Source organism: Carassius gibelio, chromosome B13 (assembly GCF_023724105.1).
Source record: "Carassius gibelio isolate Cgi1373 ecotype wild population from Czech Republic chromosome B13, carGib1.2-hapl.c, whole genome shotgun sequence".
In the NCBI taxonomy this organism is placed as follows: domain Eukaryota; kingdom Metazoa; phylum Chordata; class Actinopteri; order Cypriniformes; family Cyprinidae; genus Carassius; species Carassius gibelio.
In genome coordinates this window covers 3,752,268-3,768,847 of record NC_068408.1, presented here as the reverse complement: position 1 = coordinate 3,768,847, position 16,580 = coordinate 3,752,268, and the positions used below count along the sequence as shown (strand labels likewise).

At 34.7% G+C, this 16,580-nt stretch overlaps 1 protein-coding gene across 1 annotated transcript in view; it reads right to left on the bottom strand.

The window, feature by feature from the left end:
- The window catches only part of LOC127970008 (integrin alpha-9), an 83,682-nt gene that overhangs the window by 4,337 nt on the left and 62,765 nt on the right, over positions 1-16,580 (bottom strand). The window contains exons 19-27 of the mRNA XM_052572191.1: positions 14,492-14,578; positions 14,310-14,389; positions 13,442-13,531; positions 12,454-12,562; positions 11,354-11,461; positions 5,580-5,705; positions 5,263-5,382; positions 3,933-4,028; positions 1,713-1,832 (exon numbers count right to left, since the gene is read on the bottom strand). Of these exons, the coding sequence (XP_052428151.1) occupies positions 1,713-1,832; positions 3,933-4,028; positions 5,263-5,382; positions 5,580-5,705; positions 11,354-11,461; positions 12,454-12,562; positions 13,442-13,531; positions 14,310-14,389; positions 14,492-14,578 (936 nt within the window). The remainder of the gene's footprint in view (positions 1-1,712; positions 1,833-3,932; positions 4,029-5,262; positions 5,383-5,579; positions 5,706-11,353; positions 11,462-12,453; positions 12,563-13,441; positions 13,532-14,309; positions 14,390-14,491; positions 14,579-16,580) is intronic.

The following is a 16,580-nucleotide window of genomic DNA, read 5'->3' as shown; positions in this document are numbered from 1 at the left end:
TACTGTAAGAAATGTTTACTTCAAACAAAACAAATCATTTGCATCCGCTTTACTCTGCCTTCTTATTTTTTCGGCAGAGGATATTAAAAGCAGCCCGATGCTAATTTAGCTGTAACGGGACGCTGCACATGAGCAGGTGGTTCTGCTCTTTCAAGACGGCTCACATTCCCACTATCCTTGAGTTTGCTGAGATGAACTGCTGTCCAGCAGGAAGCATCTCAAGCGTGTGATTTGTACTCCATGTGAAAAGACAAAGTGAACATGACAAGCATTGCCTCGTCTGGAAGTCTGTGTGTTTTGGACCAATAAGGATAGATATGTAGCAGAAAGTCTGATGTATATTTGCATGGTTCAACACTGTTGGTTCTGGAATAATGTTTCTATCAATCATCAGTCTGTCTGTCTGTCTGTCTGCATTCTGTAATTTGTGATTTAAAACAAATTTATCATCTGAAATCGTAAAACTTTTTCTTTTTTTTCAGAAAAGATTTTACATTTACAAATATAATCAGTTGAAAGTTCACACCACACTGTTGCATTTTTAATTATTTATGGTCATATATATCTATTTATATTTTTTTTAATTTAAATTGTGAAAACATAGATGAAAAATATCTTTGTTATGTGACAACCCCTAAAATAATAATAATATAAAATAAAAATAATGATAATGACAAAGTGCAAGGTTGTAATAGTAGCGGTAGTAATAATAATAATAATTATTATTCATGTTATAATTTTTACTACCATGACTGTATTGATTGTGTAAATTGAAGAATTATGACAGAAATATCTTTATATTTTATAGTAAAATGAACTTTTATGTTATTATTATATAATATGTGTTTCCAAGCAGTCTTAGGTCTCTGGGGTGTATTTGTAGCAATAGCCAAAAATAAATTGTATGGGTCAAAATTAATCGATTTTTCTTTTATGCCAAAAATCATTATGATATTAAGTAAAGATCATGTTCCGTGAAGATATTTTGTAAATTTCCTACTGTAAATATATCAAAACCTAAATTTTTGATTAGTAATATGCAGTGCCAAGAATTCATTTGGACAAATTCAAAGAAAATTTTCTCAATATTTCGATTTTTTTGCATCCTCAGATATCAGATTTTCAAATGGTTGTATCTCAGACAAATATTGTCTGATCCTAATAAACCATGCATCAATGGAAGCTTACTTATTCAGCTTTTAAATGATGTATAAATGTCAATTAATTCTTTTTTTTACTTAATTGACACTTGATTTGGTGGTCCAGGGTCTCACACACACACATACTGTATATATATATAGATATTATTATTATTACTTTGAAAGTAAATCTTATAAAATAGTAACATGCGTCTGTCATCCTTCTGTCATAAATGTCGAAAATTAGTCAATTCTTTTTTATAAACAACCATATTGCCTTTGCTTGATCTTAAAGTCGTAGATTTACAGTTTGTGGATGGCTCCTATTTTTTCATTGTACAGTGACCGTAATTCTCAAAATAGAATGATTATTTCCCAAAAGGTGTGGGTGGTGACATTTCTAAACGTATTGTGATGGTCGCTGCACTCTTGCCAACCCTGAATCTAGGGTTATAGGAATGTTGTTTAAGCCCCTGAATCCAGAGCAAACCCGAACGCTGCTCCAGAACCAACAAGGATGCTGACTGAGAAACATGTGTGTGTGTGTGTGTGTGTGTGTGTCTGAAGCGCTACCTTCCAGAGCAGCACGGCCAGCAGCAGGAAGAGGAGGATTCCCACGAGGAGGCTGATGGCGATGATCCATCCCACCACATATCCCCTGGGCTCCTGACTGTGAAGAGCCTCAAACACCAGCTGCAGGACGACACAGAGAGAGTGAACACACACACACACACACACCAGACGGACACCACATTCAGCATAACCTCACTGACCTAAATAAACATATTACAGATCGCCGTTTCTCAGCGGGACCCGAGATCAGACTTCACAGACCGTACGAGTCACCGTGTCATTTCCTGAGTCTACAGTATATTGGGTGTTGACTCGATCAAAAGGAAATGAGATTTCATTCTTCAAGTCAACAAATCAATCAAACACAGATCTGTGAAGGTTTGCATTAATCCAGATCATCACAGACTGAAGACGGGAAGAGTTCATTTGTTTACAACTGGATGTCATTATTTGAAGTCTGGTTTAAATTAATGACTATTTTTGCATGAGCCTTGCCTCTGAATAACATGCATACACATAGATTCATGCACAATGTGTGTTATATGACATGCGTGCTCGCTGACCCTTAAATGTGGAAGAATTTCACCTCATAATGTACTGCCGCAAAAACACAACGAACTGTTCCCTCGGTGGATCTGGATGGAAATGTTGCATGAAAAGCTAGCAGAAAATCCCAGTCTGGAGCGGGATGCTAGCCAGAAAAATCTCGCTTCAGCTTCTGGCCAAAAATATCATTTCTTGAACAAGAGGGTCGACGGAAACAAATAAGAGATAAAGAGACCTGAAACTGCTGGTGTTATTTTAGTATTATTTTCTTACTATTATAGTATTTCATCAAATACTTTTTTTATATGTATACTTTAGTCATTTTTATTAGTACAGTATTTAACATTTCTGTTAGATTTATTTTTCATTTGTTTTAGTATTTAAACCAGAACTTGATTGATTTCAGATAGATAATAAGATTTCTTACTTTTTCTTTTTAATTTTTACATTTTATTTCAGCTTCATTTCAATTAACGACAATTTACTTTTAATAATTTTAGTTTGAGTTACAAATAAGAAAATGCTATATATTAACCCCTCTCTCTCTCTCTCTCTCTCTCTCTCTCTCTCTCTCTCTCTCTATATATATATATATATATATATATATATATATATATATATATATATATATATATATATATATATATATATATATATATATATAATCTCAGTATGAATTGAAACATTATTAATATCAAATCATCTCAATTCTATATTCTGTAATTTTTAATAGTTTTGGGGGTTCTATTTGTTTAGCTTTAATTTATTTTCAATGCTTTTAGTTTTAATAATTTTACTACTTAAGACTAAACCTATTTTATTTCAGTTAGTTGCCAAGGCAAAATCCTTTAACCTGTAATAGTTTAAGTCTTAGTTAAAAAATAAAAAACTAACATCAGCAATGAAGATCTGAGCTGTAATCTCTTCCTCTGCTTGCTTTCTTCAGGGTTACACATTTCTATATGATCAGACTTATTTTTATTCAATGGAAACTAAAGCGTAAGATATAAATATTGCACTAAATATACTTCAAGCATTTGTTGAGTTCAGCTGACTAAACTAATGATACAGCAGCATATAAAGGTTTAATGCTCACAGTTGTCTGTCATTTCCAATTAGTTCAAGTTACTGTGAACATGATGGAAATGACACAGTTGAAACACACAACAAGACTGCAGTGTATTAATGTTTATATGTGGGCAATGCCTTTTGTGAATGAGAGTAGCGTGTCCAGCGTTTGCCCGAGGGAGCGGCGTGTATGACTTAATAACGGATTGCTTTGGGACCAATGCATTTCCTAAGTGCTGAGGGCAGAAGGGGCGCAGACACTTTAACAGCACTATTAGGAATTGGCCACTGCATTACAAATGGGGGGCTGAAACCCAATCGGCTGAGCGAGATGCCATGGCACCAGACACCGAAACACAGTCCCATATTCCTCCAATCAATCGGCACACCATGAAGCGACTGTTCTCAAGCACAGCTGTAGAGTAAAAAAAGAGCCCTGCTCCCAAACTCGACCCAGATCTCAGTGGCTCTACTACGAGCCGATGAGCTCAGAATCACGCGATCAGACGATTTCATTTTCTTCTGTGCATCAGGGGTCCTGATCCCAATGCTTGGCAAGAGATGCTTGAGCGTTGGATTGGATTATTAATGCGTTTGATGACTTACAGAAATCTCCTCTGGGAGTCCGGTCGAGACCTCCACGGCCCTGTCGTCCAGCTGGACGTGACCTCGTGTCACAAACTGGATCACAGAGAAGCTGTCCTGCAAAACCACACACCAAGACAGACCAGAGTTATTATATTTAAAACCAAAACATAAAATTAAAACCACTAAATAAAATAAAATAAAATAAAAACTTTCTAAAATACTAAATTATTTCAGACGGCTGCCAGGACAACATTTTCCCCTTTTTTTAGTTTAACTTCATCTTATAATATAACTTAAGCTAAATCTTAAATAGCAATTAATAAAAATATAACACAACACAACAAAAAACACAAAAAAATGACAAAACACAACAAAATTGCTAAACTAATAAAGCTGCCAAAATTACTAAACCTTAAACTAAAATTAAAATGAAATTACTATTATGAAACAATAATAGTATCTCAATGATAATAAAATAACACATTTAGACAGATACGTTTGCACAAAATAAATAGTGCTAATTTACTATTATTATAGTATTTATTACCATGTTCAATAAGCTTTTACTGTTAAATTTCATGGTCTATTAATTTTGTTAAGTGCTTGTTTATTTATTTAGATATATTTTTTATTAAATATATACTGTATGTATATATATATATATATATATATATACTGTATATATATACTGTATATATATATATATATATATATATATATAGCAACTTTTTAAACTTTTTTTATGTCATTTTTTTATGTCATTTTTGTACATAATTTATATTTTTTTTTATAATTTTAAAGTTTACATTTTTTAAATTAGTTTATTATTTTTTTTGAATTGTGATAAGGTTTATCATTTAATATTTATATTTCTTTTTATTTCAGCTTTATTTCAAATATTCTAAAACAATGTTCAATAATTTATATTAAAAATTACAACACTAAATGAAAATGTACATTGCTCAAGCGTTTCCATTTTACTTCCATTGTTGTAGTAAAATATCACTGTTGTTTATCACTTTTTGATTAGGTTTTATTTGCTTTATTAATTAAATGTAGTGTAAATGTATATGTTGACGTTTGACTGATCTGCTGTCACAATAAATGAAATCCTTATGGTATCTGTGCCAGATAAATATTTAGAATTACAATATTTATAATATAGATGATGAACTACATTACCTACATTACTTTTTTCAGTAGCTTGTCATGTACCTAGCTACTTTTTTTTAAACTAAGTAGTTTAGTAGCTTGTTGCTTCAATTCTACGAGACTTAAAAGTCTTAAAATCGCAGACTCTTGCACCGCCACTTCAATAACTTTTAACTACATTACAGCAATCATTCACCTTCTGTAGTATTTCAGTGTTCAGTAGCATTTGCACATCTATACTCGTAGCTTCCTCTTTGGCCTGAGAGCTCAGACTGCAGGAAATAGTAAGACACGCTCTGCCAGGCCGGTCACAGTCCTGTTGACACAGGATACCATCAAAGATTCACCCGTTCAGCACAAAAACTTGTGTTTTATGGGGCAGTAAATGCTGTGATCCACTGCACTAATGTACATGCATTGACAAAAATGCCTACATTAAATATGCAAATATGGCTTATTTCCAAGTGCTAAATGCATTTTAATGCCATTTTCTCAAGCAGTGCTTAGTCATACCAGAACTTTTCTGCCTGATTTGGTGAAGAATGCAAAAATGGTGTGGAAGATGCTCTTCTTGTCGTGAGGGATTGTGCAGGGTTTGGGGTTCCTGTGCCACGTGCAGTTCCCTCGTCCTTCAGATACCTGCAGACAGACAGAAAACAAGAAAATGAGCCAATCTCACAGCTCTTTCTCAGCTAAATATCACCGGATTTCAGCCCAGACTTAAACTCATAAAACAACATTAGTTATTTGACTAACAAACGAGCCTTATTTTAGAGTTATTAAGATATTATAGTATTTATTTTTATATTTTTCAGCTTTCATTTTTATTCCAATTAAAGTTTTGTTGTGTTTTTTTGACATTTTTAGTACTTTTTATTTTTTAATAACTCTACATAGTTTTCATAAAAAATTATTTTGGTTTTATTTTTTAGTTATTTTAGTAAATAAAGCTAAACTGAATAAAAATTAGAATTTTGTCTTGGTAACTAGCTGTAAATATTTGTTTTCATGGTTTTAATTTCAGTTTTAGTTTATTATAATAACCCAGATTTCAATCACAATTATTTGAGTACTGGAGAAATTACTGATCAGTTTTAAAAAATAAAAGTTGCCAATGTTTAGCAATCACATACAAAGAGAGGGAGATCTGATCTTCCAGGTTTGATACAGACTGTATAATTGAGTTGAAAGTAAGTGTTATTTTATGTGTCCTAAAGTTATCCTGCTACAGCTGCTTTATAACAGAATTTTGGATTGAAGTTTGCATCATTAATTTTGTTTCCTGTTTAATAATGTCAAGCTGTTTTGAAACAGTCTGTATTGTATAAAGTGCTTTAAAAAAATATCTGAGTCGCCATAACTTGGGTCAACTGAATTGAATTTGTGATGGTACCTAGTTATTCAAATCTACCTGATTTTTTTCACTTACAAAGTTCATAATCAATACTTAAAAAAAAAAAAAAGACTCAATATGACTTAATGTTGAGAAAAAATGTTTCACTAAAAACAGTAAGTAGATGAGAGAGTGCTGGATGACTGGAAGCTGATTGGCTGAGATGCTCAGACATTATCATTTATCCAGTGAGCTCAGACCTGCTAAGCAATTCAGAGAAGAAAAGGAAGTTGTTTCCCAGCATGAGTTGGGAAGCATTTCTCTGACAGCATGTCCCATCTGGAGTGATTTAATGTCTCGCGTCCCCTTCCTCCCCCTTGCCTCGGGGAACAATTCACCTCTTCCTTTAACCAGCATCCTTTCCATTGAGGAAAGCATCCGAAGACCTCACATTGTCTTCTCTCAAGTCAAAGGAAGGATCTCTGCCCATTTCATGCATAATTTTACAAGTCAACAGTGTGTCATTTATGCGCTGGTTTCAATACAGTACTCTTTTAAAACCTAGCGACTTGCCACCTTAGATAGTGTTTAAAAAAATATAAACTCAGGCTCGTTGGAAAAACACTTTTGCAAAATGATATTACATTATTTGTTGCATCTTTTGCTTTCAGACTAAAATGTGAAATGTCTGGGGAGTGGCACTAAAACTGCTTGCAATTTTCCAGGAAACAGATCAACAGGAATCTAGCAGTGTTTTATTATGCACATATGGTGGCAGTTTGGAAACTAAATATCTGGTGTGGTGCTAAAAGCTACACTATCTTAAACCTACACTATACAAATGCTGGGTTATTTCAACCTAACTTTGGGTCAAATATGGAGTTATTGAAAAATTTAACCCAATGGTTGGGTTAGTCCATTTTTGACCCAACGTTGGTTTGAAACAACCCAATATTTTTTGGAGTGTGTAACCAATAATCTCAACAAAACAAATGGGAGATTGAAACCCATTTTACTGAAGCAACCATGCCATTCTAGCTTCCTTTTACAAGTTTTTAAGCTCTTTTATCTTGACTTGAGTGTAATGCTGTACCAGGTGAGCTACTGAGTAATTCTACTATGTCAGAAAAGCGATGGATGTGAAACTGGTTATGTGATGCAAACATCAAAATGTATTAGTTTACAAATCATGCACATCGTAAAAACTGTTACGAGGTCATAATGGTGCTGAGAAAGGAATCATGTGAAAAAAGGATTTTATAAATAGGATCAATAACCTGCACCTGTATTTATAATTTGTGTAAAAAGGAATAAAAGTAGTTAGTGTTTTACTGCCACCAGAGTTCATTTCAGCTGGAAACTGCTGGAGTATTGCAGTGTATACATCTGTTTTTTGGGAGTTTAGTAAAAATGGTAGATGTATGTTTACACATTCAAATCAAAGTGGTGATATTTGGCGAATTGCAAAGAAACCAACAGGTCAATTTGGTTGTAGGCACGATACTTTGCATGCACATTCATGATCCTAAAAAAGTAAAAAGTGACCAAATTTCAAGAATAAATGTTGGTCAAATTGATCTGAACACAAAATGAGGGTTGAAAGGCAGCTCACTAGGTTCTGATGTCACATAACCCTTTCTAAGACATCTCATCAGCATCGAGGGACCAGCCCAAGCTGTTTGTGCATAAATGCCCCATATGTTTTCAGTCATGTGAGGAGAGGAATTCCTCCACGTGTGTATTTTTAATTAGACCGAGTGTTTATGCCTGGGAACCTCCGCTCCTCCTTAAATAGAGTTACCCAGCATTGCCACTGTGCTGCAGGTTATTCAGGGTGAACAGAAGCTTTCCCCAAGTGTCCCATTTCATCCTTTCGTGCAAACCATTTAATCCTTCTCGTAAGTGTTTCCATATGGGACGTACAGGGTGGGAAACACACCTCCCCTGTCCTCCCATTCACAGTAAACAGGTTGATCCCTGGCCTGATCTAGCAATACGGCCGATGCAAGAGTTAAATCAACAAAGTACCTGTTTATGTGGTGCTGGTCTTCATTTTCTACCCACTGTATTAGCTTATTATGAGTTAACTACCTAAACCCATCTCTTGCCTCTGAGGATGTTGACCTCACTGTATGAGAAGAGAAAATAATCAACACACTGCCCTCGTTTCTTTTGATAAAATATAGATAAAGCCTAGCCGTATATGTATCTTCAAAACATGCATCAATTGTAGCATTTATAAAGTACTGTAAAAATGTAATCTTATACGTAACCTTAAGTAGAAACAATGTTTTAAAGGTATTATATAAGTATGACATAATTGACACTGGACCATAGGATTATTGAAAACGCAATGCATGTAATACAGGCATAATGTGAAACCTTGTATTTTTAGTAATGCACCAATCTAGCTTTAATTACTTCACTTATATGCCATGATTATGAAGACAAGTTTTGTTTCTCTTACTTTGCCAATTAACCCTCAATGAGCCTGTGGCACCATTCAAATGTGTTTGTTTGGAAATGACGTTGCAAAATCGTAAGGAATAATTGATGACAGGATCATGAAATTGTTGCAAACCAAACCAATGCACCCTAAGGTTGCAATGCAGTTATGAAGCAATTTGCGGTAATATTCATTCATTCACAGTAAACGCTACATTAACTGATCTATGCACACACTGAGTTTGAGTTTAAAACTCAACATGCACAGTCTAATAAACCTGTTGTCAACAAAACAGAAGTCAAACAGACAGTTTTCTGCCAAAATAAAAGCTCGATATTTTAATGTTTGAAAATGAAGAAATTAAGACGGCCACAATTACAACTGTATTGTAATTTTATAGTTGTATTAATAAACAATATAAATATTATTATTATTATCATTATTATATTTCTTAGATTTGTATTACTATTAATGTTTATCTATAATAAATACAGTATTGTTCAAAATAATAGCAGTACAATGTGACGAACCAGAATAATCAAGGTTTTTAGTATATTTTTTATTGCTACGTGGCAAACAAGTTACCAGTAGGTTCAGTAGATTGTCAGAAAACAAACAAGACCCAGCATTCATGATATGCACGCTCTTAAGGCTGTGCAATTGGGCAATTAGTTGAAAGGGGTGTGTTCAAAAAAATAGCAGTGTCTACCTTTGACTGTACAAACTCAAAACTATTTTGTACAAACATTTTTTTTTTTCTGGGATTTAGCAATCCTGTGAATCACTAAACTAATATTTAGTTGTATGACCACAGTTTTTTAAAACTGCTTGACATCTGTGTGGCATGGAGTCAACCAACTTGTGGCACCTCTCAGCTGTTATTCCACTCCATGATTCTTTAACAACATTCCACAATTCATTCACATTTCTTGGTTTTGCTTCAGAAACAGCATTTTTGATATCACCCCACAAGTTCTCAATTGGATTAAGGTCTGGAGATTGGGCTGGCCACTCCATAACATTAATTTTGTTGGTTTGGAACCAAGACTTTGCCCGTTTACTAGTGTGTTTTGGGTCATTGTCTTGTTGAAACAACAATTTCAAGGGCATGTCCTCTTCAGCATAGGGCAACATGACCTCTTCAAGTATTTTAACATATGCAAACTGATCCATGATCCCTGGTATGCGATAAATAGGCCCAACACCATAGTAGGAGAAACATGCCCATATCATGATGCTTGCACCTCCATGCTTCACTGTCTTCACTGTGTACTGTGGCTTGAATTCAGAGTTTGGGGGTCGTCTCACAAACTGCCTGTGGCCCTTGGACCCAAAAAGAACAATTTTACTCTCATCAGTCCACAAAATGTTCCTCCATTTCTCTTTAGGCCAGTTGATGTGTTCTTTGGCAAATTGTAACCTCTTCTGCACATGCCTTTTTTTTTAACAGAGGGACTTTGCGGGGGATTCTTGAAAATAGATTAGCTTCACACAGACGTCTTCTAACTGTCACAGTACTTACAGGTAACTCCAGACTGTCTTTGATCATCCTGGAGGTGATCATTGGCTGAGCCTTTGCCATTCTGGTTATTCTTCTATCCATTTTGATGGTTGTCTTCCGTTTTCTTCCACGTCTCTCTGGTTTTACTCTCCATTTTAAGGCATTGGAGATCATTTTAGCTGAACAGCCTATCATTTTTTGCACCTCTTTATAGGTTTTACCCTCTCTAATCAACTTTTTAATCAAAGTACGCTGTTCTTCTGAACAATGTCTTGAACGACCCATTTTCCTCAGCTTTCAAATGCATGTTCAACAAGTGTTGGCTTCATCCTTAAATAGGGGCCACCTGATTCACACCTGTTTCTTCACAAAATTGATGACCTCAGTGATTGAATGCCACACTGCTATTTTTTTGAACACACCCCTTTCAACTAATTCAACTAATTGCCCAATTGCACAGCCTTAAGAGCGTGCATATCATGAATGCTGGGTCTCATTTGTTTTCTGAGAATCTACTGAACCTACTGGTAACTTGTTTGCCACGTAGCAATAAAAAAATATACGAAAAACCTTGATTATTCTGGTTAGTCACATTGTACTGCTATTATTTTGAACAATACTGTAAATAAATAAAAATAAATATTTTATATTGCAATAATTTTTATCAGAGAAATTAGATTTCGCAATTAAATGTTTTTTTCCCCAAATCATACAGCTCTATAAGTACAGTGAATATCTTGCTTAAAATAGTGTATTACTAGCTTAGAAAGCACAAGGTGAATTGAAATGGAAATTATTCAAGCTCTCTAATACTCAACCAATCAAAATACAACAGCGCTGTGGTGTAACTCAAAAGAACACAATAATACATAGCATGAACAGGTCGGAGAAACCACTTACAGCACAAACAATGTGATGAGATCGGACCGCTGTTTAACTGATGTGAGGGAAAGTGATGAGAATGAAGTCTAGCCACATAAACAAGCGCATGAGTGGCAGGAACTCACTTGTGTGTCAATGATATGGAACATATCTGCTCCGTTACCAGCCATGCGGTTGGGTATCCTGATGTCCACGGTGGAGCCTGGAAGTCTGCTCGGCCCATTGTTTATCACCTACACAAACAACACACAGGAAACAGACCCACTCAACACAACAACTAACAGCCAACAGAGCAAACAGTACACTTCATATACATTCAAAACTCATTATAATGCAGCTCAGGTCTGGATTTGTCAAATGTGACATTTTGAAGGCAGATATTGGTCCTTTTGGCTTCATTAGCTTCAGTTAATATGTAGAAATGTTATTGCACTTAAATGCATTGAAACTACTGGATGAGAACTGAACTGTGCTGGATGATGGCATTGCTGTTTCCTCCAAACCTGCTTTATATATTAACTGAACTCATTTTAAACATAATTGATGAACTTCACACATATTTCTGGTTGCATCACTGATTCATTATTTTCTTATTTATCACTGTAAAGCTGCTCTGAAACTATTTGTTTTTTATAAAGTCCTATATGAATAAAGGTGACTTGACTTGACAATTAATTATTAAAAAATTTATATAATACAGGCATAATGTGAAGCCTTTCAATAATGCAATAATGAAAAAAATTCAATAATACTACAATCCAGCATAAATCATTTATCTTATACCATGATTACTACTCGTTCACAAACAATACTTTTTTTTTCAATTCCTAAAAGTCTTCACTTATGCCCCCAATTAAGCCTTTAACAAGCCTGTAGTTTTCTGTCAATTAAAGCAGCTTTATTATGGGATAAAAACATTCTCTACTTGGAATAAAAATTAACTTTAACTGAAATAAAGTTATATATAAAAAACTAAAACTTATTTTATTTCAAGTAGCTGCTAAAGCAAAAGTCCTAATTTGTTTGAACTTTTATTTAACTCATTTATTTTATTTTAACTAAAATAACTCAAACTGAAATAAAAATAAAAAATGCTACATAGGAAAACTAAGAAAAAAATAATAATACAAAATAATTATAATAATGATGATAATGATTCTGCAATAAAATGTAGTGAAAAACATCACATCTGAGGTGCATATGAACATGTTGCAGTGTGGGATACCTGAAAGGTGAAGTTGAGCGGCTGAAAGCTGCACTCCATGTCGTCCAGCTGAAGGAAGCGCGATCGGTCCACTGAGTTTCCATACACAAAAGATGTAGGTGTGACCACACTGTAGAAAAGACTTAGTTATTATGGCAACCGTTCATTGTGCTATATTGTTCTGTCTCTCCCTTAACATGATTCATTTGATGTATAATACAGAATACAGGTGCTGCTGTCAGTATTACTGTATTTTAGTGAAACATTGCAGCTTTTATAGCTTAAACTCTCTGAAACTATTCCATGTGTCTGTAGATTGTTGCATAGGTTTGTCTTTATGTACTAAGTACAGTCTTAATAATCATATACTGATTACAGAAACCGTATGAAGTTAACTTGTTAAATGACATAAAACAGACTTTGATCTGATTTTACATTGAACCCCTGGAATCATGTTTATATATTAAAGTGTAGCCTCATCTAAAACATTACAGGGAGGACGTCTTCATTATCAGCCTGTACATCTTGCTGTGGAACATGTTGTGTATTTAAGCCTCATTCATCTGCGAAACAAGCGAGTCTGTAACTTTGAAAAACTCCAGCGCTGCAAATAAACCGGTGCCAAAAAAGAAATGTGCATGTAAGTGGGCCGCAAATGTTTCTGCTGTTATCAGACGTCTTGAAGTGTAATGGGCTGCAAAGCGGTTACTGGAATAGTCCATAAAAAAATGAAAAGAAAACTCTTTTATTATGTACTTACTCTCATTTTAAAAAACTGTATGGACTGACTTTCCTATGAAGCACCAAAGATGTTGTGAAAAAGTTCACTCTGATCTTATGCATTCAATTAAAGTGTTAATTTTTGGTTTGGAATAAAGCATACACGTCATAAAGTCTACTTAGAAGGCATTTTTTTGTAGTTTTGAATACAAAGGTCAATAAATAATGATAAATGTACATTTTTGGCAGGACATTTTCTTTAAGACGTTTCATGAGGTGTAAGTCTTACCCTGTGATTGTTGTGTCCACCTCATGAACCAGAGGTATGGACAGCTCCAATGTGTTATCATGAAGAGTGCTATCATGTTCTGGATTGGCACTAAGGAAGAAAAAAATGCATTAAATGCATGCATTAAAAAATATTTATATTTCAAATAAATGCTTTTCCATTGAACTTTCTATTGATTAAAGAATGCATGAAAAAATATGTCAAGGCTTCCACAAATATCAACAGTTTTCAACATAATCAGAAATGTTTCATGAGCAGCAAATTGGCAAATAAGAATGATTTCTGAAGATCATGTGACACTAAAGACTGGAGGAATGATGCTGAAAATTCAGCTTTGCATCACAGGAATAAATTACATTTTAAAATATATTCAAATTCTAAACAGTTATTTGAAATTATACAAATATTTCACAATATTGGTATTTTTTCTATATTTTATCAATTAAATGCAGCCTCAGAAGAGACATTTAATAATCTCACTGACCGCACACTTATGAACAGGTAATGCCATGCCATGTGTCTTTAGCATGGTTGTTCGTACAGTGTAATTGATTCAGTTTACGCTGAAATATGTACATTATGAAAGCTGCATTTGCCTCACAGAGAGCTAAGCGATACCTAAGCAAAGAAAACACATCTGGCCAGCATCAGATTAATATCATCATGACTTCAATATCAAGGCAAACCTCTTCATTTCTCTCAAAATAGCCAAATAGGGAAAAGTCCTAATGTCTAATCAATCTAGTTGCTCCGTATATAAACAATGACTTTCACTAATGTGGACTGATGATGTAAACCATGTGTATTTTAATCATAGAAATAACATGTATTTTTAAAGAGTGGAAAGTTCATTAAATCAAGAGTTCACCTTTTAGCATGAACTAAAAATAGCAGCGTCTCATTTTCACCGGACAGACGACTCGTGTCGAAAAGCACTGATAGATGGTACTGAAAAAAGAAAAATGGTTAAAAATACAAGGTTAAATGGAATTGCACTTTAATGAACTAGATCACCAAGTAAATCATTATGCCATTAAATTGACATTCTACCTTGGTTTGCGCTCTCATGAAAGGAAATCCAACACTGCACTTGAGGAAGTCCAGGTCTACCAGCATACAGGAAATGCCCTTCTCTTCCTGGAGCCCAAACAGACAGAGAAAACACCAACAGACAGTGAGAATAACCAGCTGAAAACTTCTAAAGCTGGACTAATTTGTTGAGATCCCAGCAGAAAGTCACCAAGCACAGAGCTTTCCAATTCACAATTCACGAAAGAAAGAAAAAAACATTCAAAAGAAACCCAAGAAATCACTGACTGCCATGCAAACATACAGCAGGCGTGCAAATGGTTCACTGTTTACTGAAATAAAGCTATTGCAAGCTGGATTCAATATGGATTACAATTATGTTTAGATCTCAAATTTAGATCCCAGTTGGAGTGAAACAAATCCTGTTTTTATTTTTATGTTAAGCTATTTCACACACCTGTTCACTGTATGCAACACATGCATGGTTATTTTAAGATATCAAAAATAATAAACACACTGGGGAAAAATAAAAATGCACTAACTTTTTGAGTTTAAATCGAACAATGAATATTCAATAATATGCTTGATCTGACAGCACTGACTCTATCGAATGAGAACAAATCTTGAACTGAATTGAGCTGAATGACACTATTGTCTTCTGTAATGCTGTTTTATAGCTGAAACTACATTTGGTTCATAACTAATGAACTTTGCAGCATTCACACCGTCTTTGAATTAAACTGAATCGACACTGAATCTGAATTAAATAATGATCTGAGCTTAATAATGTTGCAATGTTCTTCAATAGAGCATCTGAACTAGTTTCATAAAGTACTTAATGAACTTTACAATATAGTTATTTTAACTGAACTGTATCAACGATGACTCCGAATTAGTATGAATAAAACTGTAATTTGTTTTATAACGGACGACGTTCACAATATCAAAACAAACTGAGCTGAAAAATGACACTTATCCTCTACCGAGCGTGCTTTTAATAACTGATGAACTTTGCAACATCAACACTCTTTATTCAGCTGAATTGAAACAACGCTGAACTAAACTGTAAAGAACAATGACACTATTTTCTTTAGCTGCTTTATAGCTGAAATATAATTTGTTTCACATGTGATAAATTTTGCAAAGTAAACACTGCTCTTTTCATGTTTATTAATGAGAAGCTGCTTTGAAACAAACCGTGTAGCATGAAGTGCTATATAAATAAATGTGACTTGACTCATAACACATAAATAACTGTATCCTCACATGCATTGTAGACTAGGAGAACAGTAACAGGGACAATTGCCAGTTTGAGTTGAGAGCTTTCTCTAAACACAGCAGAGCAGCACCAGCTGGTTTTGGTAAACAGTTGAGATTTGACCCCATGAGGAGAAAGCATTCTTTGAGCGAGAGTTCACCAAGTTGTCCTTTTACAGAGAAGAGAGCTTTCAGGAATCTATCAGGGCCACTGATAAACCAGACGGCCTCACGCTGCTGGAACAATGCAGAGGATGAGCGCTTAACTCTGGGATCTCCACTTCCACGTGAGGTCCTGCACGTGTTCCCATTCTTGAGTTTATAGTGGAGCTATTCTTAGCAATGTTGCAGCAATAACAAGAAGTGGTGCCGGAGAAAATACATCAATAAATAGTCAAAGCAGCTGAGGGGGTGAAGGAAAGCCTGGGACTGTTTGCACTTGGTGGCTCTCTGGGGAACAGTTTGGGGCTTTGGCCTCACGTTCTGCACTCGTTTGGAGCGGTTGTGCGAACACCCTGGCTTCTCCAGATTTGAGTATTGCTGAAGTACAAGCAGGGCACCTCGACGGGCGGCACTGCAGAATAAATGTGGCCTGTTAATCACCTCTGAGTTCAAGAGCACGCTGTGGTCGTCAACTTGTGGTCTGCGGTCCATATCCAAACCGGATCATGCATTTCTACACTTTCTGGCTGTAGTTCAGCTTATTCCTCAAAACATGATATTAGACACAGATATTCAAACATACACAACCATTCAAATGTGGTCTTCTTTTAATTTATATTTACTAAAAGATATTTTGACCGAATATGAACCAATATTTACCTAAATATATTTATATATTAATATATATATT